We start from the raw sequence: 27,346 nt of genomic DNA on the forward strand, positions 1-27,346 counted from the left end.
AAGCTCACGCTGTTTATGACTAAAATGCACGGTATTAATAATAATAATAATAATAACAATTAGAATTACTGTAATATTATTATTAATTACAGATCGATAGATAGATAGATAGATAGATAGATAGATAGATAGATAGATAGATAGATAGAAAGAAAATAATAAAGAATAAGATGTTATATATTATAATATTATTATTAAAATGAAAAATACTATTATTAGATTATTACAATTAAAAATAATTGTATTATTGTAATATTATTAAAATGATAGATAGATAGATAGATAGATAGATAGAAAATAATAAAGAATAGTATATTATTATTAAATATTATTAAAAATGAAATTACTAATATTATTATTATTGTAATATTATTGAAAAGATATACATTTTGTTTCATTATTTTAGAAAAGCTTGTGAATACAGGCCACATAACTTAAGTAATTGTTTTTTTTCTTTGTTTGTTTTTTATTTTTTTGAACTTTACACTTCTCATTCTTGCATAATGTCAGTGTTACTTTGACAAGAGGGTATTTGTGTCCCATCCAAAAACACGGGTAAGGGGTAAAATGTCCTGCTCTTCCAGCTCTTTGGCCCCTTTCTGGATCATTCATTAACTAGACATCACAGCCGCTGTTTTCTAGACATGATGCAACGGTTTGAGTGGTTTTCAGGAGTCAACTATTAAACTCTCGGTCTTATCAGGTTTTATTTGTATAAGTTGCTTCATACTGAAAGACCAAATGTCACGTTCTTGCCCCAATTTTTAACCAAGCCATAGTCAGAAGCTGGTTTAAACATGCCAATGTATTCTGACTTTTTTGGGAGGGTTTCCCAAAGTCTGAACAATGTTTGATGGGAAACCCTCCCCAAAAGTGTTTATCTATGAAGACAGGGGAATCATTGCCAAATGACCTAAATCCAGTCCACAGGACGGGTTAATTATTCAAAAGATATGTTTGCCGACGCTTTATATAGTTCCACGATTGGGAGCCAGTGTAGTCAGTAGACAAGTGTGTGAGAGGAAAGTCTGTGTTGTCTCACAGTCATGGCTAAGCTGGTGGAATGTGTACCAAATTTCTCAGAGGGGCGTAACAAGGAGGTAAGATAAACACACAGACAGCTCCATTAAGAAAAGTCATTTGGTTCTGTTAATGGTTTTTCCGTCAGTGTGGACTTGAACACACATCTCTGTTTTTTTTTCAACAAAGCTGCAAGACTGCTAATGTAACCACTTATCTGTCAATTGCTCTACCAAACTGCGTTGCATGAATTGTTTTGAAATGTATTTTTACAGAAAAATTTTCTCAAGAGAATTAATTGCATTTATTTTTACAAATATAAACTGCACACTTACGAAAATAAAAAAAAGTAATTAAAAAAAGTAAATAAACTAACTTTATATTAACACTCAAAGTAAAATTACAATTCAATTATTTATTTATTTTAGATTCTGCATATGATGATGTCCCAATTTTTGAGTGTTTTGCCATATTTTGACCAATATATAATATCCAGGTCATTGACGCCATAGCCGATGCCATCTCTGCCACAGAGGGCTGCAGTTTGCTGGACGTCGACCCAGGGTCTTCAACAAACAGGACGGTGTACACTTTTGTGGGCCCACCGATGGCTGTCATCGAGGGGGCACTGAATGCTGCCCGTGTCGCGTTTAAACTCATAGACATGACCAAACACTCAGGTACAGCTGTGGAGGGAGTAGATGATGTAGACATATCATACTTCACATGAGTTTAGTTTGTAAAACATGATGTTTTTGAACAGGCGAACACCCTCGGATGGGTGCGATGGATGTGTGTCCCTTCATACCAGTGCAGAACGTCAGCATGGAGGAGTGTGTACAGTGTGCCAATGAATTTGGCCAGAGATTGTCAGACATGCTCAATGTGCCTGGTGTGTTTGTACAAGCAAAGGTCATGCTGTTTGTTAGCCGAATCGTTTGAGAATTGCTTCAGTTTTGACCTCCATTCTCCTGTGTTTCTTGTCTTGACCCTTTAGTCTATCTCTACGGAGAGGCGGCTAGAAAAGAGAGCAGAAGGTCACTTCCCTCTGTCCGTGCAGGGGAATATGAAGCATTACCGGAGAAGGTAAGAACTCATCTAGACCTCAATTCTGTTCACTTCTTAGGCCTCGTAGACCACAAATCCATGACCTCTTTACGATCTTCTTAAGTCCCGTTCACACCAAGAACGATAACTATATTAGTGTCCACAGTAGTGTACAATAACTTTCTGTTTATTATAAGCACGCACTGCAGTGTCACTTTAAATACTTGAGCTCTTCAAAGCAGGATGGATTCTGATTGGCAGTCTGTGTTTTTGCAATATTTATTTGGTTTGCCCACAAGGTGGCAGCACTGGCCCAGCCAGTTTACAATTTTATTGCTCATAATTTCTGTTCATAATGCCTTTTTTTATTGCTTATAACTTCTGGAGATAAATAGTGCAAAACGTGGTCAAGGATAAAACATTCTAGCAGTGTTGGAGAAAGTTAATTTTTTTTAAAATAATGCATTACAATATCGTGTTACTCCATGGAAAAAGTAACTAATTGAGTTACTTAGTTACTTATTATAGAAAGTAATGAATTCAGTTACCTTTTCCATGCTTTTTGTCCCCCGGGCTTGCTTACTTGTTAAAAGTTATATTTTTGGCAACTGTAAAGGCCCTTTCATACCAAAAGGGAAATTAATAAGCCAAAAAATGAAATAACCATAAGAACTCATGATTTGAGTAACAAGCTGAGGTAATCAAAAACCAAATTTGCTTTGCCTGTAAAAAAAGGGGAAGGGGTTGCTGAATTGACATATATAAAGAACCAATCATTTTAGAGGGAAATGCTGCATAATCATATTCTTTGCCATGTATCTATTCTATATAAACTGTTGTACCCTTTTCGCTGCAGGGATTCTCTGTGATTGGAATTCGGTGAAATGGGACACTAGATTTCTTAGTCCCAAGTGATAAAGTCCATAAAGGGTCGAGACATCAGTTAGACTCTTAGGTGTTGGGAAGCTGTAATTCTTCACTGAACTGGTTAAACTGGTTCTCCAGTGCAGTCAGAGCTATTGTGATTGTGGTCAGAGAATTCACCTGAGGATAATTTTTGGTGTCGGGAAACACCAGGTTTAATGTTAGTCAGGTGCATAGGGGGATTTCTACCACAACGTCAAAACTGAAGGGCACACTTTCTCATGAGTACGTGGTTTATTTTGTGTCAAGTTTTTTGTGGGTTTTCATGCATATTCTAAATTTTAGTGAACAGCACTGTTTTATGTGCCATGTATGTGTAAACACCTTAAGTTAAAGAAATGTGCTTTATTTTTTGGACCTTTTTCCTCAGTTAAAAAAGAGCGAATGGGCCCCTGAATATGGCCCCGCCACCTTCGTCCCTTCTTGGGGCGCCACAGTCACCGGCGCCCGAAAGTTTCTCATTGCCTACAATGTGAACCTTCTGAGCACTAAGGAACAGGCTCACAGAATCGCACTGGATATTAGAGAACAGGGCCGTGGGAAAGATCAGGTATGTCTGTGTGTGACGACACCGGGTTGGTCTAGGTTTTCAGTGTGCGTCAAATCTCAAACTTGAGAATAATTGTATGTATCACTTCCCTGAGGTTTTGATTATGTTCTTGTTCCTGTTAATTCACTGAATGTTCCTTCCGCAGCCCGGGCTTCTGAGGAAGGTTCAGGGAATGGGATGGTACTTGGAAGAGGCCAACCTTGCTCAGGTGTCCACCAACATCCTAGACTTTGAGGTGACGCCCATGCACGTGGTCTATGAGGAGATCTGTAGAGATGCCAAGGTGAGTTCGTTTTCAAACCTGAATCAGAATCATTTGAAACTGAATCAGAAGTGAATCGGATTTGTGTTTGTTCTACCTGTCCAGGATTTGAACCTTCCAGTGGTGGGGTCCCAGATAGTCGGTCTGATTCCTCTGAAGGCGATGCTGGACTGTGCGGACTTCTACATCCAAAAAGAAAATCTCTTCGTTGTGGAAGAGGAGCACAAAATCCGACTGGTGGGTTAAAATGAACATGGTCAAACATTCAACACAGCAGCAAATCGAATGTCTGACTTCATTCCTCTTTCATTATTCTGTCAGGTTATCAGCAAATTAGGACTCGAATCCTTGGGGCCATTTGTTCCAAAGGAGAGAATCATAGAGTAAGACCTAAGATACATTATATATACTGAAAATAACTGACATTCTTTTTCTGTTTGGCTTCTCAGTGATGTCTAACAGGAGCACTGTATCTGATTGGTTGATGCTGAGTTTAGGTATATGGTGCGGGACAATCAGGACGATGGGCGGCTTGTGTCTCTGTCTCTACAGAAGTTTGTCCACAGTGTTGGGACCAGAACAGCGGCTCCTGGTGGAGGGTCTGTTTCTGCTGCAATCGCTGCTATGGTAATCATGAAGATTATGATTTTATTATTTATATTAATTTATATATAGAAGTACCATACATTTTCATACTGACTGTATATTTCTTATATACAGATTGTACTGTTTGTAAATGTATATTATATATTTGTATATTTATAATACATTTTTAAATATATTAATAAAAAATATATATTTTTATTAATGTATTTAAAATATATAATATAAAAATATTTATTTGTATAATATATATATATATATTATACACACACACACACACACACACACACAGTGTTTAACTGTATTTTTATTAATATATTTAAAAAACAAATTTGTTAATATGTGTGTATATATATATATATATATATATATATATATATATAGACACGCATATAATATTACAAATACAGATTTTTATACATAATATTTATACATCATATATAAACATACATAAATATACATTGTTTTATTTGGTATTTATAGTATTATAGCACTTTAAATAAATATATATGTATACTCCACACACACACACACAGTGTTTAACTGCATTTTTATTAATATAGGTAAAAATATTTGTTAATATGCATATATATATATAGGATCTATACATATATATATATATTTTATAATAATATTACACATAGTATTACAAATACAAATTTTTATACATAATATTTATACATTATATATAAACATACATATATACAAGTGTTTATTTTAGCACTTTGAATGAATAGATATATATATATATATATAATATATATATATATATATATATTATATATACATACATACACACACACACACACACACACACACATATATATTCTGAATATATAATAATTGCATTATATATTATATATTATTTATCTTTATGTCTATGTGTCTTATTGTAAGGGTGCAGCTCTGGGCTGCATGGTCGGTCAGATGACATATGGGAAGAGGCAGTTTGAGTCTCTGGATGCGGAGATGAGAAAACTCATTCCTCCATTTCATGAAGCCATGAGCGACTTATTATTAAAAGTGGACGCTGATTCATCAGCTTTTAACAGCTACATGGTACACGACCTCATATAAATATATAAATGTACAGTTGGCCACTTAAAATGTTTGGATGTTTTTGCCAGCATATACATGCCAACTGTGTAACAAAATTGCTTTAAAATATGTCTAGATGATAATATCTTCTCACTCACAAAATGTGCTGATTGTTTTCTTGCATGTTTTTCATTACAGGCTGCTCTGAAATTGCCCAAAGGCACACCTGATGAAATCAAAAGGTACAGTTAATCACCTCTGTGAAGTTCAAACAAACAAAAACGTCCTTCCAATCCATCAAACTAGAGACAATACATGTCACCAGAAAACTAAGGAACATTCTGTATCATGTTAAACCAGTTTAAGCATTTGATTGATGCAAAGATATGTCATACATCACAAAAAGAAACAGAAAAGACTAGACATTTATTTGCAGGGAAAAACCTGATGATATAAATACCATGTTACACAACTTGCATTTGACTGCCAAAGCAAATTCTCTTTAGTTGTAGAATGCAAATTACAATTGCATTGGCAAAAACACACATAAACATTGCGCAGTAGCTAAGACAACCTTTCAAAATTTCAAACTCCTTTGACTGTACAGGAGGGAGGAAGCCATGCAGGAGGGTTTGAAGGCAGCTGTGGGTGTCCCTCTGTCTCTGGCAGAGAGAATAAACACACTGTGGCCTGTTCTCAAAGAGATGGTAAAATACGGAAATGTGGCATGTAAATCAGACCTTCAGGTGAGACTGGACTATATATATATATATGACACACACAAGATGAAAAAACATCCTTTCAAGCAAAGCACTTTCCACTGAGAGTAAAATGCTGAATCGCATTTGGAAAAATGAAAAATAACATGACTTTGATGGTGTTAAATAAGCTGATTTCAGCATTTATTTCAATGCATGATTCCTGTCACGTGCAGGTATCGGCAAAAGCTTTGGAAACAGCAGTATTTGGAGCATATTACAACGTTATTATAAACCTGAAGGACATCACGGATGCTTCATTCAGGGTTGCTGTGAGTATCAGAAAACATTCAACAACTGCTATTGTAAATCTAGGTCATAGTTCCCATAGTGCATTTTAATAACCCCCACTTCTTTCAGCATTTAATAACCACACTTTAAGAGATACGAAACTTGTTTTGAGGAACTCAAAAATGTCAAATAGCTAATTGGAATTGTTCCTGGTGATCATGGTAGCTTTTGTGGTTTGTTGATTTTTAGACTGAAGTGACAGTGTCTGCGCTGTTAAAGAACGCCAGAGAGAATGCTAACATAGTGCTGGAGACTGCCGACCACAGGAAATGATGCAGACTGTAACTCACAAGAACAAATCAAATAAAGACATGCTGATGTGCAACCTAAAACCCTCTGGTGCACAGACTGCCATTGTAAGTGCATTAATTGAAATGCATTTTATAACCACTTTACATACATGAATGATAAATTCAATTTTCAGCTTGTTAAAGAGAGTGATTTTGGCAAAAACACTTACACATACCAGAATAAGAGATGTGCGAATGTGCTCTTTTGACATAAACAAACAGCCAGAAGACTATAGAAACAACTTTTCAACACACTGGCAACCATCCAAAATATCTTGGAATAATAGCAGCAAGGATTGCACAGACAAGCACCGCGCATATTTCAGTAGACAATGTATAAATACCTTTCTTGCCACTTTCAAGTAACAAATTTAAAGTGAGTGGCAGTGAAATCAGTGAAGTAATTGTAATGTAACACTCTTTAGATATGCAAAAGAGCCTGACATTTGCCATTAATTTAAAAAAAACTAACAACAACAGAAAAAAAGAGTTGTGGTTTGTGCTGTCATATTTTGAATAAGCAGACTCACCCATTTCCTGAATGCAACGTAGCTCTCATAGTTGTAATGACCGAGCTGTTTTTACTATCACAAGATGTAAAGTAACATGCACCCAATAAACTGAACAAATATCTAACAGATTGATCAGTTTGGTTTTATCTTTCCAAATATCTCATTACAACACAGCCCATTACACCTGCTTTTATCTCTGTGAGGAGTGTTAGTTTTTGTTTGATCTGAAAGAACTTGATGATCCACCAGCAGGTGGTGCTGTGAATGACCCACCAAAGGCCACCCTCAATATCCCACTTCCTCTGTCCTTGCCTAGCTCTCATCTGTTGTTATTTATGCATCTATTAAAGCTGCACTGCTGGAAAAGAGAGATAGATAGAGCAGAGGCATCTGTATCTGCAGTTGCACAGAACAGCTGTGGCAATAATGTCCTCAGTCGCCAGCTCTGCATATTCCAGAGGCAACCCATCACCAAAACACAATGCTACAAGCTGTAACAGTGGTCTAAAAGTGAAGAAAGTCCATTCACAGTGGTGTTTCCTCACACACCCATTTTCAGGTGTTTACGCAGAAAATATTTCGTATAAAACACTGTCAAATGCTTGGATACACACTTAAAACGTCTTATAACAACCTAGCAACTACCCAAACTACAAAATTCTAAAACAGAACACCCACTGAATTGACCCTTCGAAAAAAACGCCCTCCTTTGTTACTGTTGCTATGTCCTACAAGCCATGGCGCTCTCACACCAAACATCATGTTCTCACACGGTTAAAAATACATGCCGAAGCAAAGACGACACTGACGATGCGCCAACAGACAAGACAGAGCAGGTTACTTTTTGTTTGAAACAAAATGTCAGCTTTAAAATTTTGTACTTTTGTAAGAAATTCAAAAAATAAATACTGTTTTGGGGCTCTTTAATGTGTTGTGACGGATCGCTGTTGCACCTCAGTTCAAACACGTGAACCAATCATTAGTAGTTATAACACAAAATAAACACGAATGAACATCAGAAGGCATCTTGTTTCAGCAAACAATTGGATAGCATCAAGCTAAAAACACTCAAAAACCCATTGAAACACTTTATCAACCATAGCAACACTTTAAAAACCTTTCTGAAACAACCTAGCACCCTAGCAACTATCCATAACACCCAAGCAACAACATAGTGGTATCTTAAAAAAACATTCAGAACACCCTCTTTAATTAAATTTATATGATATTTGGGGTATGTGTATAAAGAAATTTATGGAATAAAACAAATGCAACTGAAAACCCTCAAATCAGAACCTAAAGACCTTAACCTCTCTGGACTCTCCTCTCATCTGGACTTGTTCCTATCAATCCCACCAATCATACGATATCTAACAGCAGGGAATCTTAAGTATAAAACTGCCTGGGAGGCTGAACATCTGTCCAGTGCTGTTTGGAGAGATTGCATAAAGGCCATCCATTCCCAAATGCGTAAACATCTTCAGAAAACATGTTTATCCTTCTTTATCTGAGCTTTTGGAGTGTGTTGGGGTCACACAGCCAGAGCCTAAGCTCAACAGCAGCAGCAACAACAACACTGCAAGCATTTGTGACACCTGGAGAAGACAACGCCCAATGCACGACCTGTCAGTTTAGACAGCAGAGTAAACTCATGCGCCTGCACTCCATTAAGTCTCAGATTTTGAGCATCCTGCGTCTAGAACAAGCTCCGAATATCAGCAGAGACACGGTCAAGCTACTCTTACCCAAGGCACCTCCACTGCAGGAGCTCCTGGATCAGTATGACCAAAACGGAGGCATTAGTGAGGATGAGGAACAAGGCAGCAGTGAGACCATCATTACCATGGCCACAGAACGTAAGTACCAAGATGCACTGCAATATACAGTGACCACAAACGTGTTGACACAAAAATCACACTTGGAATGCATGTCAAGTTAATTCTGTGAAAGTTTGACCATCAGTTGCAGATGTTACTTTGTTTGTTATATTGTTATTGAATGCAATGACATTCAAACTTTTTAAAGTGTGTCTTAAGTGTCTAAATACATTTGAGGGACATTGTATTACTGTATGTGAAAGGGTTGACTATGAACCCAGTATAGTGGTTCATTCATTCAGCTGTTGTTGGAAGATGGCCAAAGGCAACAGATCTTGTTTTACGCAAAGCTGAGCACCAATAGGAAACATACAAAGCACATGTGGCCTGTGAAAATAAGGGCTCTTTTCAAAGATTTTCAATGGAAACCTTAGTTACAGTAGTTACTCCATAAAAGCTACATCAAACTGTGATGATTTAAATTTTCCAACAGTGTCAGGAGAAAAAGAGAGTAAAGAAAGATTAATAAAGGTTCTTATACTGCTTGGAATATTTTAATTTTGTAGCAGTAACTCTAGCAAAAATAGAATTTTGACATAAATGTTTGCAGGGATGGGTAGCTCCACCCCTGGATGACCTCTGTCCCACAGATTTTTGTTCCAAATGTACTAATAAAACATACCTACCTGGAATTTCAAGTGATCAGTTTTTTTTAGGGTTGGAACTAAAATCTGCAGAACAGTGGTCCCAGGAGCAGAGTTGCCTGTTGTTTAGAGATGGTGCAACATCTTGTCAGTGGGGCTGTTGTACTCTTAAAGGGACATCTTTGAACCTTATCTACCTTTGAAAGGTACATATTAGTTCATTAGAGTAGTAACATGTACCCTTAAGTTACATGTTTTTTTGTGGAAGTTGTGGTCTAGTGGTTAGAGAGTTTAACTCCTAACCCTAAGGTTGTGGGTTCGAGTCTCGGGCCGGCAATACCACGACTGAGGTGCCCTTGAGCAAGGCACCGAACCCCCAACTGCTCCCCGGGTGCCGCAGCATAAAAATGGCTGCCCACTGCTCCGGGTATGTGTTCACGGTGTGTGTGTGTTCACTGCTGTGTGTGTGTGTGTGTGTGTGTGTGTGTGTGCACTTTGGATGGGTTAAATGCAGAGCACACATTCTGAGTATGGGCCAATGCCCTGCAGAGTTTAGCTCCTACCTTAATCAAACACACCCGAGCAAGCTCATCAAGGTCTTCAAGATCCTGAGAAAATCACAGGTAAGTAAGTCTGATCAGGGTTTGAGCTAAACTCTGCAGGGCAGTGGCCTTCCAGGACGGATTTGAGGAACCCTGCCCTAAAAGTACAGTTTTTACACATTTTATTTTCTGAGAGTGTAATGTGAAAAAGGTATACATGGTCTTAGTAAACTTAATACCTTGCAGCTCAAGCCTTCACCCATCTTGAGGGAATGCCGAAGTGTTGCATGTTCTCACTGAGCCCAAAGATTATGCCTAACAGCATCCTCAAGGCCCTGCTCTGGATCTACCTCCGACCAGCTGAGGAGCCAACCACAGTCTTCATCCAGATATCTCACCTGAGGTCTTTGTCTGAAGGGAACAACCACTCAAGAATACGAGCACAAAAAATTGATGTGAACGCCCGGACAAATTCCTGGCAGCACATCAACATGAAGCAGCTGTTGCAGTTGTGGCTCAAACAGCCTGAGAGTCACTTTGGGATAGAAATCAAGGCCTTTGATGTAAATGGAAATGATCTGGCTGTGACCTCTGCAGAATCTGGAGAAGAAGGACTGGTAAGTCAGTGCATGCATTGGTACATAGGTCCATGCTTCTTTAGGAGTCAACAAAGTATATTTGGCCTTTCAAATGCTGGACAAACTTTGATTAACAGATCTGCCAAAGATTAATGAAAGTGTAGCTCCAACCCTGATCATATACACCTGAACCATCTACTTAAATGGGATAGTTCATCCAAAAATGAAAATTCTGTCATTAATTACTCACCCTCATGTCGTTCCAAATTCATAAGACCTTTGTTTATCTTTGTAACACAAATTAAGAAATTCTTGATGAAATGCGAGAGCTTTTTGACCCTACATAGACAGCAATGTAACGGAAATGTTTAAGGCCCAGAAAGGAAGTAAGGACATCATCAAAAAAAAGGCCCTGTGACATCAGGTGTTCAAACTTAATTTTATCAAAGAATACCCAAGACGTGTCACTCGTATAGTTTTGAATGGGGAAAAATTCAATGCTCAATATGGCCACTCAATCGCAGAAAGTCCCGCTTTCTGAATGAACGATCCAATCGCTAATCGGTAAAGTCAGCGAGTCACTGCAGCTGCCGTTAGAAGTCCCAGTTGCTACAGAAACAGTCAGCATTCTGAGATATGCGCTCAGGACTGCACATGCGAACTGGCTGATCTAGCCTGAATAATAAGCTTTTTATAACGCTATTTGAGCAAAAATAAACAACATTTATGACACAGTTGTTATCAGATTTCTTTGATTTCAAATATGAAATTTAATCGTAAGCTTACATTTGAACAGTTTTGTAGAATTTGATGTTTCCCCATTCAAAGAAATAGGAGTTGCACTTGCATGCCCGAGAGGTGTTTCAAAGATGGCCGCCAAGTGACATGACTTGTCTTAAAGGGACTTTGATTTTATAAAGGTACAAGAATACATTTGTGTGCAAAGAAAACAAAAATGACTTTATTCAACAATTTCTGCTCTTCCGTCACATGGACTATTTCAACAATGTCCTTACTACCTTTCTAGGCCTTGAACATGGTAGTTGCATTGCTATCTATGCAGGGTCAAAAAGCTCTTCGATTTCATTAAAAATATCTTAATTTGTGTTCTGAAGATGAATTAAGGTCTTACAGGTTTGGAACGACACAAGGGTGAGTTATTAGAATTTTCATCTTTGGGTGAACTATCCCTTTAAGATCTTCAGAAGCCCCTGATAATTACAGACATGTGTGACCGACTCCACAGGTAGGTAGATCTCCAGGAACAGGATTGGGCACACCTTGTGTACGAAGTCTTATCTTAAAGAGTAGTCTAGTGCAGTGGTTTCCAACCCTGTTCCCAAAAGCCCCACAACACTGCACATTTTGCATATATCCTTTATCTGACGCACTGATTTTAGGCCTTGCCGTCTCCACTAATGAGTTGATGACCTAAATCATGTGTGTTTGAATAACGTGACATGCAAAATTTGCATTGACGAGGGGCCACTTGGGAACTGCTGGTTTTGTGGATAAAGGTATATTTGACCTAAAGATGTCCAGCTTTTAAATTGCATGTGCATCTTGTGGAGTTCAAAAGAATCGGTTTAAGAATCGGTCAAAATCTAATTCAGACTAGGTAGGTCTTGCCAAGTCTTAATGAGTTGTCAGAGTAATGGTGGAGGACAAGGTACGTTCAAACTCCACAAAGAGCCATTATATACTTGAACATAGATTTGATTCGTAAGGTTTGTTTGGTGTGTATCACAATTAATAACAAGTATGTTCTTAATAGCACTTTTGAACTTCATTGACCATGACTTAGCTAATCGTTCCTACGTCCGCTCTTCCAGCAACCCTTCCTGGAGGTGAAAATATCAGACACTGGCAAGCGTTCCAGACGGGACACCGGTCTCGATTGTGATGAGCATTCCACCGAGTCACGTTGCTGCCGGTATCCACTCACTGTCGACTTCGAAGAATTCGGTTGGGACTGGATAATTGCTCCCAAGCGTTACAAGGCCAATTACTGCTCCGGTGAATGTGTGCAGAAGTACCCCCACAGTCACATCGTCAACAAGGCCAACCCTCGGGGCAGTGTAGGTCCCTGCTGCACGACCACCAAGATGTCACCCATAAACATGCTGTATTTCAATGACCGTGAGCAGATAATCTACGGAAAAATCCCTTCAATGGTCGTGGACCTTTGTGGCTGCTCTTGAGCTTCTTGAGTAGCTAAAACAAGCCCTCACTACTCTGGACCAGAGGGGAAGTGAAAATAACCTTTACGTTGTCCCTGACAAAATAGTTCCTGCTAAAACAATTGACCACACCCAGGATCCCAACAAACCAACTTATCCAGTTCTTTTAGTTCGTTCTCATCGACTTTTGCACACAAGGACAATAGTACCAAGGTGACAAGGCTTTCTTTGTTTATGGAGGTATAAGGCTTCCTCTGTAAATGCATTTGAGCATAGAGATGACCTGATGGGCTTAACCAGCTTGATATCAGAATGTAAAAATTGCAAAAAAGTACTTTAAGTTTTAAATTAACGTCAAAGGGGATTGTATAGTTGATTATTTATATAAAGTCACTTATCCCCCAGTGACCCAAAAACAGGAACACTGACCCAGAAACTCACTCAACATGACGTCCAAACAATAAACTTTAGGAATTCTGCAGTTTCATAGCATATGGGTAGTTGACATATGATAGGGATAATTGAGAACTCTGTTATTGCTGTAACTGGTCATAATTTTTACATTTACAAATAATCTTTAAATGCTTTTTAGACATTGCTGGAACATGTCAACTACCCAAAAGCCTGCATCTTTTGTTTCTTGTCAAAAAACACTGATTAAATTGCCAATTCACTAGTTAGCCTACACAATGTCATAGGCTAGAGATGACCATAGAGATATTTTTTAAAACATGGAACTAATTGTATAGACTCTATGGTTCAAAATCATGTTGTAGTTTTGATCTGATGTACCAAGTAAAATGCCTGTTACTGATGTCTCTTGAGTTGTTTTTGCGTGTCCTCAAAGGACCTCTTCGAAGTTGTCCCTTTGTAACCCTTAACAGAGTGACACCACTGACACCATGCCAAGCATGTGGAGCACATTATGGCACTCAAAAGCAACAAAATCATATTCCATGGAAGCTAAAGCCTCTCTTCTGTTATTTTGTTCTCTGGAGGGCTCCCCGGTGGGGCAACAACAGTAGAAGTCTTTTGCACTGGGGGGGGGGGTACAAGCGCAAATACACACACACACACGGATCTTCCTCCCAAACACCCATGTCTGACGTGTATAACTGTGTGGTGTAGTAGATGTTTTCTCTAATGTCGCTGTCTTGTAATAATGTGGCTTGTTCTAATGTCCAATGTGGTGACAATTGCTTGTCTACATAAGGTGATTTTTACACTTGAATAGAAGCGCCAGCACATTCTCAGTGTAATTATATACCTATCACAATAGTCATGTGTTTGTGTGCATTTATAGGCGTGAAAACAAAGCGCATCAAATCAACAGTACTTTGTTTCATCAATGCAATTAACACAATATTTATCAGGAAAACATTCAGATACATGCTACGTGCAGGCAGGGGTGTCTGCAGGATTGCATGTTGCAACTAAATGAATGGGTTGAGCTCGGTCAGTCCTCCCCTCATTCTACCTCCTACCCTGCGTGTGCCATTTGTGAAATACAGCCAAGCCAGCCTCAGAGCTGGCATGGCGACTGGCCACAACTCCCAACACACTTTACAGACAAACAGCACACACACACAATAACACACCACACACACATTAACATTCACTTTCTCTCTCTGAAATTGCACACACACTGATAATGTACAGTTGGTTCCAGTTTTTTTTTCTTTTTTGTGCAGGCTCAGGCAGTATTTGTCCTGGAATTTGGCTGTCATCATGCGCCTCCTTTCTAAGAGCGCTGACCAGTGGGAGTTTGAGCACCCACTCATCAGCCTCAGACTGCTTCATTCTCCCACAATCTCCCCTCTCACCCCTAGACAGCCCATTTTTAGGATCATCTCCTGGCGTCCTTTCTGTGAATGAAGACTCGAGCAGTCATTAAGAACTGAGGTTTCTCAGTCTGAACCGCAGGTATCAGCGCACTGCTATAGGCGGATTCCATGACCACATGGTAGAAAATCACGGGATTTTTTTTAGTGTGTTAAACCTGAAAATAAACATACACGTTTTAGGTAGGGTGTCTCAAGCATTGGAAAAACTATAGAAATTTATGATGTAAATAACATAAAAACTCACTTTACCGATTCCGCCACCTCACTGAAAAAAAATTTGGTATGAATTTGTTATTTAGAAAAAACAAATCATTCAAAGATGAATAATAGTAAATTTCACACAGGATAAAAAATAAACAAACCACAAGAAACATGTTGAACTGCACATGAAACTCTCAGCTAGAAGCAAAATGGCCTGAGCTAGTACACTTCTAAAACACAATTTAATTCTGTTTAATTAACTTGTCAAATTAAATTTAATGCTCAAGACATTTTTTACTTGGCTATTATTTCTATGTAACTAATTGAAAATTATTAGCTGTGGCACTGATATCTTTTTGATTTAACCAAAAAAAAGCAATAGGTGCAGTTTTCACTAGAGTGTCTCAGATTTCCGAGGACCGCTTGTCCTGCACTGCACTTCTTTGATTTGCAAAGCTGAAAACTTCTAGACATCACGCGACTGCCAGTGCGTTGTTTGCACGGGGTCGCGTGGGTTTTCCCCACCACCATTGGCTCATTGTTGAAAATAGCAAGCCTTGGGCGAAATGATTTTGTTGGGTAGATGTCGTCTTTTTTCGTTTTAATGTAACCATGGACGTGCAGAATGTTGTATCTGTAGTCCAACGAACAATGAAGAATAGCCTCTATGTTTTTATTATTCTTGTAGCTTATTTTGCCATCTTTATCTTTATTTTAATGACATTGATCCTTTTAGTATCTGGCCAACCCCCAAGGACTGCACGTTATTTATAAAGGAGGAAACTTAAGGGGGGTCATGTTTGATGTTTTACCTCTCAAACTACAGATTCCTAACAGTTTTCACCAACATCAGGAGGAAACGGGATTTTCACGGCAGGGTTAACTCGGAGTTTGGCATTAATTGCCATCCAATGAGGGCTTGTGTGAAGACAAAAACAAGATTCATACTGAATGTGGACAAATAGTGCTTCATTCAACCAAAGGAAAGTTGTCCTAAGATCATTAGCAATATTTCATTGTGGATGTGTATACAAACTACAAGCTGTTTATAGAACTGGGAAGCACAAACTATATTCTTTGTAGCAAAATTGTTGAAATTTACGAATCATTGTCTGGAGTGAAAAATATTCAAGAGGCTTGATTTTTCCCGTGTCAGGTTTCATCGTTCCCTTTGGGAGAGGAGGTAAGAGTGTGTCATACTTCTTGGGATGTTAAACTTTGTCTCAGACTCTTTCCGACAAACCTGAGCCCCCTGCCAATCGGGCAATAGCACTCTCATCAGTCACTTCACTGCTGCTGGGCCGCACGTGACAGCAGAGAAAGAAACCTTAAATCGTCACAAGGTTTAAACTTGTGAAAATCAATCCGATACATCACCATTGGACTTGAAGGTGTCACTTACAACCAGCAGGCTCATGCAAAGTCATGGGCAGTGCTGCAACCATTAGGAAAGGTTTACATTCCCTACATTCAGCTTCAGCATCAATCAAAATTAAATATTACGTAGCGTCAAACCTGCAGGTCTTCTACAATAAAATTAAAAAACTAAACGACACAGTAATTCCAGCTGAAAACAACAACACAGGACCGAGGCCAGATTAGGTTGAGCTGCAGCGTGCATCATTGCGACAGGACTTGATGATAATGCATCCATAAACGCCATAGGCTCACGGTCACACGTAGCACCTTACCACACACACCTGTCTCTCCCACGGCTAACGGGAAGCTGGCCAATTCATTCGGTGCATTTCGCCCCCCATCCGCCTGCCTTCAGGAATTTCATCTCGGCAACGCTCATGTTGCTAACAAATAGGTGTCAGTAATCACTTTTGATGGCTGTTATGTTGAACCAAAAAATTTAGGTGTATAAGTGGACTGATAAATGCCTCAAGAAAAGATGAATATGAGTCACTGTTCTGTCCTTGCTGCGAAACCCAAGCACAAAAAAAAAAAAAAGGTTTAGGACCACATGAATTTACGATACCTAAAATTTAGTGAAATATATTTATTCCAAGTTATACCAGTAGTTCAGTAATCGCAAAAAGATATATTATTGATTATACCATTATTAGCGTACTATACGAGATATAGCCTCGTATATATTCTATATTATATTTTTCTTGACTGAACGAAAAGAATCTAAATGGACAGTCAGGTTTCTTTCAACACAATAAAATGGCGCAGAATAGTGCTGTGTGCATATAACTCACCTCTGTAAATAGCATTGTTACAAGCACAAGAGATAATGTAATCTTATCGGCATACATAAAAGGATACCTTATTCAGATCTGGATGTGATGAAAGGACCCGCAATAAAAGACGTAGCTTAAATTATTTACCCTTCAAAGATGCTGCTAAAAGATTACATGAAAGAACCAACTACTTTGATCCAAACGACAAATTAATACAGTAAAGTCTTGTACCCCTGAACCTCGGTGCTAATGCTGCTACGTTTAACTAAGTGCCAAGGAAAACAATATTCTTATCGTACTCTATTCTAGTATACAAAAATGTGTTATTACCGGTGTTTATGGCTTACATTGTGTTGGAATCCTGGTAAATGAGACACAATGAATCAAAATTCCCAGACTAACTCTCAGCTGTGATGCCCCATTGTTTGATTCCCATCAATGAAAGCTCAGAAAGACAATTGTTTTGTCTAAAATATATAGGTATAGAGCTTCTTTTTTCGACGTCCGGCTCTTCTTTTAGAGTTTGATTAATATGCTTCCCCCCCATGTGTCATATCCACACTTCACCCACCCCAGCAATCCATCCAAACTGCTTTAATCCAAACCCAGTGACAACTTACTCATGTAGATATTCTCAAAAACACACCAAGGCAAATTTTCATCCCATTCATTGGTGTTAACTTAGACGCATAAAAAACTTGTAAATAGGGTAGGTACTGAAGACAAGAGGAAATTAAGAAATAGGAAGAAGAAACACACACCATCCACGGACTCCTTTGAGCTATAACATATGGCTTCTTGGAGAGGCTTGTCAGGGGCCACCCTCGTGTGCGGTCCCTAAATTTCTAATCTTTTTGATGATTACATATACTAGCCATATAGCTGACAATGTACATCACCAAACAGTATTTATTTTACAACAGGTGAGGTTTTCCATGCATTCCCATTATCACCCGTGGCCTCTCCTCGTCAGCAGAAATAAGAGATTTCCGGTTAGTCGGTGTTTTGTAGGGTCACAGAGAGTCGCCGGGCTACAGTATTGGTGGCAGAGTACTAATACATCTCTGGTAAACAAATAAATATAGTCCTCCAGAATCGTGCTGTTTATGAGCCTCTCCGGCAGTGTCTCTGCGTTCTCATCCGCATCGTCTGCATATTCCCGACCCGCTTTGTGCGGGCGAGACCGGCGCAATACCGTGCTACTCTGTAGGGTCACCCCTGAAATCATATACCCACCAAAAACCGATTCTGGATGACGCATTTCTTGCTGTTCGACACAAGATCTTATAATACTAAAATGGCGTCTTACATATACCTCTCCCTACCTTGTCATCAATGCGCAATGCAAATGCACGTGAGCCGTTCCCGTATAGAAATACGCATGCATGAGAAATCACAACTTGATAGGTGAAGGTCGGTTTCTCGCCTGGTATCATTATTTTGGCCCATTCAGGAACTCCACCACGCTCCGGCACACTTCTCGGTGGGCGCGTCGAACGTCTCGCTCGTGGAACTTTTCTTTTTTTTCCCCCGTCCTGACGCGCAGTACTTTGCTCGCTGCGGCCAACCCTAGCACGTAGGTGTGTAATGCTCAGTCTCCTCGCCAGGAGATGGGGGCCACAATATTTAACCAAGCTTCCCCTGGTCTATTTGTGAGTGCTTTTTCACTGGTCCGGGGCTTTGAGTTCGATTGTAACGGAGGAGACATTGCTCATTTCACAAAGAGTTTAGTAGAGAGAGAGATAAGTAGTTATAAAGCACCTGGGTTTCGTTCCTGGAGTAGATTGAATTGTGACATAGGCAGGCAGCGACGAAACAGTTTAAAAAACGAAACTGAAACTGCCGCTGCTGTTTCCCTTAAGGACGCTAAACTCGCAACAGCAAGATATCTAACCCTAGTCCAGTTCGCATATGTATTTAATAAGTACTTTTGACCACGGTTACCCATTTGAAATCACATTTTAAACGGTTTACGCTACCATTTTTAGTACAAACATTCTTGTTTACAGTGTAAAAACAACGGTAATAGACGCGAGAACACCTGTTCACCCTGGCGGCACCCATAGAGACTTACTGTTCAACGGTGGGACTATATGATTCCGGAAAGAAAGTCATTGCGGAGAGCTGGAACTTAACGGGACAGTGTCACCCACCTCAGAATCTTTCACGGTTGCTTATTACAATAGAAGCGAATATGTAAAGAAGTTTAATACCGCATTTTCTAGTAAATCAAGTTAACACTGTGCTGTACTCTTGTTACCATGCTTCGTAACGAACGGTGGCCAAGTAGAGTCAGAATTGACAAACGTTCCGTCGCTTGCTAATGAAAAAAAACAATGGATTCAGAGCAAAAAATTGTTTATAAAATCCATTTTGTAGAAGAATCTAAGCCTTCTTCTGGTGCATACGCAACAGCTATTACTCTATTGATCTGAAACACACATCCGTATTAAGTCACTATCCTTAACTTAATTTCAGACTGTCGACTTTGTAGCTTCAGATTTACAAACTGTTGTTTGAACAGCATCTCCTACAGCTGATTGTTATTCAACACAAACAAAACCTGACTGGTGGGTGCTTGCATTTGAAGACGACCCCCAAACTTTAGCCACAGGTAATGTTTGGGTTTATACCAAGCAAACAAAAAAATCACATGTGGGGCTTCAGGACCATGACAGGCTGTTCTATCCTCTTCTCCTGGAGACTGCCAACAGGCATTAAAGCTGACAATCTGCCAAGAGCGTCGATATTCAGAGGTATAACTCGTTCTAAAGGCACATCTGGGAAAACCCAGATGTTGGATCAGGGAGAGAAGGTTCCAGCCATCCATAAACTACTCCAATAAAAAAACGATGCCAGAAGGATCAGCAGGGATCTGCCACCAGCAATCCGGCTGAACACTGTGGGCTCTGTGGGCAAGTGTTGTTTAGATCGTACTACTGTGAAGTACTCATCCCAAACGGTGCACTTAAACTGTGTTTCAAAACTCTTAAAAATTGATTCGCTTAGCATGAAAGAGCGCTATTGATTAAATGCATCGACGTAAATCTGTCCGCCTAGCATCGTTCCTGAAAGCCGAGTCACTCCAAGAGCAGGACTGAGCTATAGAGGCGTCACCTGCATGGTGAGGTCCAATGAACAATAGTCAGTAGACCCCTAGTGAAAAAAGAGCTGAAGTTCCCAGGACCCCGAATAGGTCAACAGAACAGCCGATCATCATAACAGTGCACACAGAGCTTTGGTAGGAGGTGTAGTCGGCTTCGTAAAACAGTGCAGCTACTGGCAGTTGTGATTCTCGGGGAAGGTCTGGAAAGAAGAACATTGCAAATTTGGAGAGACCTAGTATGAGGTTATTTGCTTGGTGCTAGGGGGAATGTTAAAAAAGGCGCGGAGGCATGTTATTTGACAAAGTGTGATACTGTAATTAGCACAAATAGGGTGCTTTTTTACTGAAGATGGTTTTGAGACAAGATAAATTGCTAGCAGCTTGGTAAAAGGCGTAAGAGCACGGGGTCTTTCAAAAAATATTAGAAAATGGTGGTAATGTAGAAGAAAAGGAGGAGAGGAGCAAAAAGTCTACGGAGGAAACACACTTTGTGTGCAGATTGAAAGCGTTTACATAACTGAGGATCGCCATATAATCATTATAATGGTTAATCACTCAAAACCCAGTACAGCAGATAAACATGCCGGCTTGCAGTTAGAGTGAGTTCGACAGGAAACCAAATGCATGTTTGAATTTAATAGGGATGAGGCTCTCTGCTAATTTAAGGAATGGGATTTCTATATCAAAGAAAATTTACAAGTAGACTGTCAGCGTCTTAAAATTACTGTTTGTTTGACCATCTCCAAATAGTGGCAAGATCATTCAGATCTCTAAAGAAGATTGTTCTGTATGGGAATCGAAGCCCTTGTGACATCCAGGGGATCTGCGAAAGAGTTGTAGATGCCGGTGATACGAGACTTGGAAATGCAGTGTATCTATGCCCAGCATAGAATACTGTTACCTCATGGGTGAAAGGAAACGCACAATAAAATGTATGTTGGATGTTGCATTCATTTCCTTAGTAGTGGAAAATGAACCAGTCACCTGATAATATAAAACTCACCTCTGGACGCGACTGACCCGGTGTATGCCTGTGTAATGGCATTCTTCCCATAAGGTGGAAAAACTCTCTCTCTCTGCTCCGTCGGGTCTCTCACAGCACCACACACACCAACACACACACAGACACAGGACACACACACAAACGGCAACACGACCCAACGAGACACACACACACACCACACAGGCACACGACACACACAAAACACACACAGCGACACACAACACCTCTCTGAGCTTTTTTTTTTTTCTTAACACAAGTACAGTGGGCCTTTGTTACCAGTTTTTTCCGTGTTTTGGACAGAACTACTTTATCAGGAATGCAATGTTCCCATAGCACCCTCTCCCAGGTTGCAGTTTCTACAATGTCGCCTGTAAATGCAGGCAATACAGTACATGTACAGGTGTTTTTAAAACACCTCATGAGGAGGCCAATGTATTGGCACCTAATAACTCCTCACTGAATTGCCCTTGCACCCTCAAAAAAAAAATCGTGACCTTAATCCTGATTTGCAGTTGCGTGTGAAGAAGAACAGAAACTGGGCTAAAAAAAAAACAAGGGCTGAAATACTTGCTGTGTTTGTGTATTTGACATAACTAGGTGACCTCCTAAAAATTTTGTATAAAAAATCTATGTGACACATAATGAATACCATTCAAGGGACTCTTCTCAACATTCATCTACAACTTGCATTCTGCCTTTCCATAATCTGTGTGATGTGCTTTTAGATCTGTCTTTTTCTTCTAGCTTTAGTATTATCGTCTCCATGCACTGGGAATCTTGAATATCTCTCCAGGAACCCTCCCCCGTGCTTCTCGTCTTCAGGATCATCGCTGCTGCTTCTTAAAGCCGTTCACGGCTCTGAGGAAAATCAGACAGCAGCATGAGAATGATCAATTTACACTTTTTTACAATTTTACAACAGATCACACTTAGTTTAATATATATTCACATAGCTAGCAGAATATGAGATAATGGTCGAATGCATGTTTACTTTATGAACTTACTAAAGATTACCTAATGCTTAACGTGATTATTAAATGCCAGCACATTTAAATGCTTACAAATGTCAGTAAACTTTCAGGTCATATGATTTTTCTTTATCGTTGGCCTTTGTTGTAGTAGATCCTCTATTTACACATCTTGAACAAATAATCTATGAATATATTTGTTCATGTTTTTGCTCGTACCCCAATCTGATAGTGGAAACTAGTCATCATGTGCAAATGTTTAAAATGTATTAAATAATCATTAATTACCTTTATGAGGCAGGTCATCTCAATAAAAATTAAAAAGTGTCCCCCGAAAGACCTAAAGTACCCTGTTCACCACATATCCATAGCCAAATCTAAAGTTTAAAATTATTCATAATTTGTAAATGTTTATAAACGGTTACTAAATCAATAAGTAATCTTTATGGGCACTGGACCTTAGGTTAATTAACAAGGTTTGTGTTACGTTTAGCTAAACGTTGCTAAAGCACATAACCACATTGTAATTTTGGTGCAAAAAAAAAAAAAAAAAAAAAAAAAGTTTCAAAAAATAGGTTATTGCCTCAAACACTCACATTGAGTATACTACTCTTCAGGATGTCATCGAGGGTACACAACAGGCTGAATATCTTCCTTGAAATGGGGAAAACCATTTTTTTTTTTTAAAGAAAAAACTTGTTCATTTATTCAAAACAATATATACAAACAGATTGAAACTGTGTTCCCTTATTAGTAATCAAATTGACCCCTGTTACACTGTACTGACCGCTCCTTTAACCAACCCTTAAACCAACCCAACGCTACCAAAACCGGTCCCTAACTTACCCATATCACACCTCAACAGCAGCAAAAAAAGTTGTGCATGAACACAAAGCTTTTAATCATTTTATAACATCTGTTTAGAATCATTTGGTAGATTTTTCACTAAGAGTTTTTGATCATATGGAATTGAAAGTTTAATGTACATTTGCGAAAGCATTTTAACTTACATAAATAATGGTTTGTTTCAACATTATCTAATGTTTGACGAGTTTATATAAGCACACATTAACAAGCAGCACTTATCTTATTGTTCTAACTCTTGAATTATATTAGACGTAATGATCCATTAAGCATTATATGAAGTTTGTGTAATGATTTATTAATGAAAGCTATTATAAAGTGTTACCAAGTCCAGCTACAAAGTCAAAATGAAACTGTAAAAAATTATTAAATAAACTAATCTATTTACTTTCATGTCATGTCGACCATTTACACTGAAATAATTTGAAATAATGACCTCAGGGGAGTGTGCTTCACAGTATAAATTTCATTCCCACAATATGGGTGCCATCATGGCTCAGAGATTTTAGCAGTTATTCTAATGGCCTTTTTTTTTATCCATTTGCAGATGCCTTTGTCTAGCCAAAGTACTTACAAATTTAAACATGTAACCTTCATCAACCTCATAGCAATTAGGGCCGAATATTTCGATACAGGAAAATTAAGGTTGCGTAATACAAAGAACAAATCCATAAAAGGACTTGGTCAAAACGTAATAACTGAGATTCAATCTGGCAATCATCTTAATTTTCCCTCTCATTCTTACATGCCCTTAACAAAGGGTCCCATAATTGTTTCACAAAACCATCACAGAACCTCTGATGTGATCCTAGGATAGGCAACACGTGCAACTCATTCAAAGGGCGACCCCACCTGGCTCTTTCTTGGGATTTATTTACTAGATATCAGTGATGATATTCTAGCCTTCTATCCCTGAAGTTATTATGGAGCTTTTCCAGTTTTCCTGTTAGAGCCACGACCGGCCCGAGGTCAAAGGTGAACTGGTTTACTGCCAACATATATTTGTGATGGGGTAAACAGACATCCACGATCGTGCCACACAGTCGAACACTTTAATGGTCGCATTTCAAAAGGCCACGTGGGCGGTACTGACAGGGGCCTCCAATAAAACATTTTGTCAATTTTTCAAACATTTTTAAGTGCACTTCTGCTACGCTTCAACCGAGCAGCATCTGTTTGTAGAAGATACTTAATCTCAGTTGCCTAAATCTCAATGTGTTTGAAAAACATTTAGCTGATACGGAAAAGGCATAACTAAACATCAACTGATTAATGCTTCTTTAACCAGACCTGTGCAGCACACGCGAACACACACTATGGGTTCATCTGGCGTCTGGGACAGACAAAATGCGTTTCAGGAAAAACAAAACATCAATTATCACATACGCACTCATCAGAAAACGGCACATGAACAAACGAAAACACATTTTGCTCTGCGTTTCATTCAAACAGTGCTTGCAAAACACTCTCTTACTCAGCGCGCAGCAGCATCATTCAGAGTGTGTTGAAAAATATAGGCTGGAAACACTGTGCATGTTGAGTCAATGTTATGTCGTACGCCTGATATGTTTTAGGAAACTCACCTGAACGATCTCCAAAGTAGTGCGGACTGAGAGACTTCGGAGTAGCATGGTTAGCCACTGCAGTAGTCCCACCAAACGCATGTGTGCGTTTCTTTTCTCTTTCTCCGCTCTTCAGCTGTGGTTTTTCCTGCCGAACGGCTGCGCCTGTCTGAAATTCTGCTTACCAGTAACGCATGCTCTCTTGCGGCTTTCCGCACTGACAAACAGAGAGCTACAACACTGGTTTATTTGGCCACTGAACTATAATCATGAATTTTTATGACATGATTCTTACAAAAATAAAATGAAACATTACTCTTAAAAGTAACGTTCCGCCCGAATTACAGAACCCAAGAAGAGAGTTGCTTTTTTGTTGTTCAGTGATGTACCATAGAAGAACCACATAGGCTCACTCGAGCCTTTCAGCTCCGCTGAACAGCATGCTTGTTTAAAAGAACCTTAATGAGTTGAACAACAATAAAAGTACACAAATTATCACTTTGTAAGGAAGCTTTTATTACACTGGAAAGGTTCTTTATGGAACCAGTAATGCCAATAAAGAACCCTTTATTTTTTAAGAGTCGGTGCCACAAAACGTATAGCACCCAACAATGTATACAGTCGCGACATGAACCTATTACGTTTCTCTTAAAAAATTTGTGCTTTACTGCATAGTTTGATTCAAACGAAAAGAGGCTTCACAATATTACATCAAACTGAAGTATAACGAAAACTTCGTTGGAAATGACTTTCTGAGATTTTCAGGCTGACAGTCGCAGAACTAGTAATAGGATGAACCAGGGACAGATTTTTTTTAACTAGACTTTGTACATGGCGTGATGAAATCTGCCCACCAATGACCCTGGACGAATAGGATGCTCTAATGTGGTTGCTCAAAGGCAGACAACTATTAACAGTTTCTAAAAAGGGAGTGCTATTATCCTTGTTTTCACTTGTTTTTCAACTTTTCGTTAGTTCTGTAATGTTGGCTGTTGTGAACAACATACAAAAGATCGTCCTGCAAAGTTACAAAGCTCAAAGTCCACTTCATCAAGGAGATATTTTATTTAACAGAATATCACTTTTCAAAAACTACACACGAACTGACATCGTCTGAACTGACCATGTCATATTTTCCAGGATTTGTGATAGCTCCACAAATACGACGAATGGGACGAGACACTGGTTGAGCTGCACTACAAAAAGGCACGACGACTGTTTTATCACTATGTCGGAGACACGCTAGGTTTCCCGTTTTTGGCAGCCGCGGCTTAGAGTGAGTTACAATCACCGGGTCCAAATCACACTCAAATTGATTTGATTTTGACGCAATATTTACCTGAGATCTGGCAAGAGCCGCTATGGGTAAGGGGCTTGACACTTCCCGACCAGGCGCAGAGTTGCTGTCAATCAATCACAACACACTTACTGGTTGCAAGCTAACCAATCACAAGCAAACACTGGCGCGCATCTAACCAATCCACAGGACACCACTTGGCGCAGCTAACCAAGCACAACACACACTGGCGCAGCCTAACCATATCACAACACGACACTGGCGCAGCTAACCAATCAACACACACACACTGGCGCAGCTACCAATCACTCACACCACACGCACTGGTGCAGCATAAACCAATCACAACACACACTGGTGCAGCTAACCAATCCACAACACCACACTGGCGCAGCTAAACCAATCACAACACAAACTGGCGCAGCTAACCAATCACAACACACACTGACCCAGCTAACCAATCACAACACACACTGGTGCAGCTAACCAATCGGTGCAGCTAACCAATCACAACACACACTGGCGCAGCTAACCAATCACAACACACACTGACCCAGCTAACCAATCACAACACACACTGGCGCAGCTAACCAATCACAACACGAAACACTGGTGCAGCTAACCAATCACAACACCACTGTGCAGCTAACCATCACAACCACACTGACCAGTCTAACCAATCACAACACACACCTGACCCAGCTACCAATCGTGCCGCTACCATCCACACCACTGGCGCAGCTAACCAATTCCACCACACACTGACCAGCTAACCAATCCAACCACCCGGGCAGCTACCAATCAACAACACACGCTGGCATGTACCCACTCACAAAACACCCTGGTGCCGCTAAACAATCACCACACAAACTGCGCAGCTAACCAATCACAACATGCGCATGCCCCGCTTGCAATCACCACAGACCTGCGCAGCTCACCAATCACAACACACACTGAACCAGCTAAACCATCACAAACACACACTGGCTCGGCAGCTACCATCACAACACACACTGGTGCAGCTAACCAATCACACACACACGGCGCAGCTCTACCAATCACAACACACACTGACCCGCTAACCGTCCAACACACACTGACCCAGCTAACCAATCACAACCACACTGACCCAGCTACCAATTCATTCGGTGCGCTACCAATCACAACACACACTGGCGCAGTCTAACCAATCACAACACGACACTGCCCAGCTAACATCACACCACACCTGAGCCCCAGCTAACCATCGTGCA

The 27,346-nt window shown here is 39.6% G+C and overlaps 3 protein-coding genes across 6 annotated transcripts in view; 2 read left to right on the plus strand and 1 right to left on the minus strand.

Moving 5' to 3' along the window:
* Positions 1 to 27,346, minus strand: part of LOC109082837 (glutamic acid-rich protein-like) — an 848,403-nt gene that overhangs the window by 261,016 nt on the left and 560,041 nt on the right. The gene's annotated exons all lie outside the window — the stretch shown is intronic.
* On the plus strand, positions 945 to 7,423 carry ftcd (formimidoyltransferase cyclodeaminase). The gene is made up of 14 exons (XM_042748601.1): positions 945 to 1,100; positions 1,517 to 1,700; positions 1,784 to 1,912; positions 2,018 to 2,106; positions 3,362 to 3,541; positions 3,687 to 3,824; positions 3,909 to 4,040; positions 4,125 to 4,186; positions 4,301 to 4,430; positions 5,304 to 5,465; positions 5,643 to 5,686; positions 6,052 to 6,190; positions 6,379 to 6,474; positions 6,683 to 7,423. The coding sequence occupies exons 1-14, from the start codon at positions 1,047 to 1,049 to the stop codon at positions 6,764 to 6,766; spliced, it is 1,623 nt and encodes a 540-aa protein (XP_042604535.1). The 5' UTR covers positions 945 to 1,046; the 3' UTR covers positions 6,767 to 7,423.
* LOC109046558 (growth/differentiation factor 8-like) lies at positions 7,567 to 13,107 on the plus strand. The gene is made up of 3 exons (XM_019064319.2): positions 7,567 to 9,151; positions 10,545 to 10,915; positions 12,709 to 13,107. The coding sequence occupies exons 1-3, from the start codon at positions 8,785 to 8,787 to the stop codon at positions 13,075 to 13,077; spliced, it is 1,107 nt and encodes a 368-aa protein (XP_018919864.2). The 5' UTR covers positions 7,567 to 8,784; the 3' UTR covers positions 13,078 to 13,107.

The sequence above is a fragment of the Cyprinus carpio genome, chromosome B22 (assembly GCF_018340385.1).
Source record: "Cyprinus carpio isolate SPL01 chromosome B22, ASM1834038v1, whole genome shotgun sequence".
NCBI lineage: Eukaryota > Metazoa > Chordata > Actinopteri > Cypriniformes > Cyprinidae > Cyprinus > Cyprinus carpio.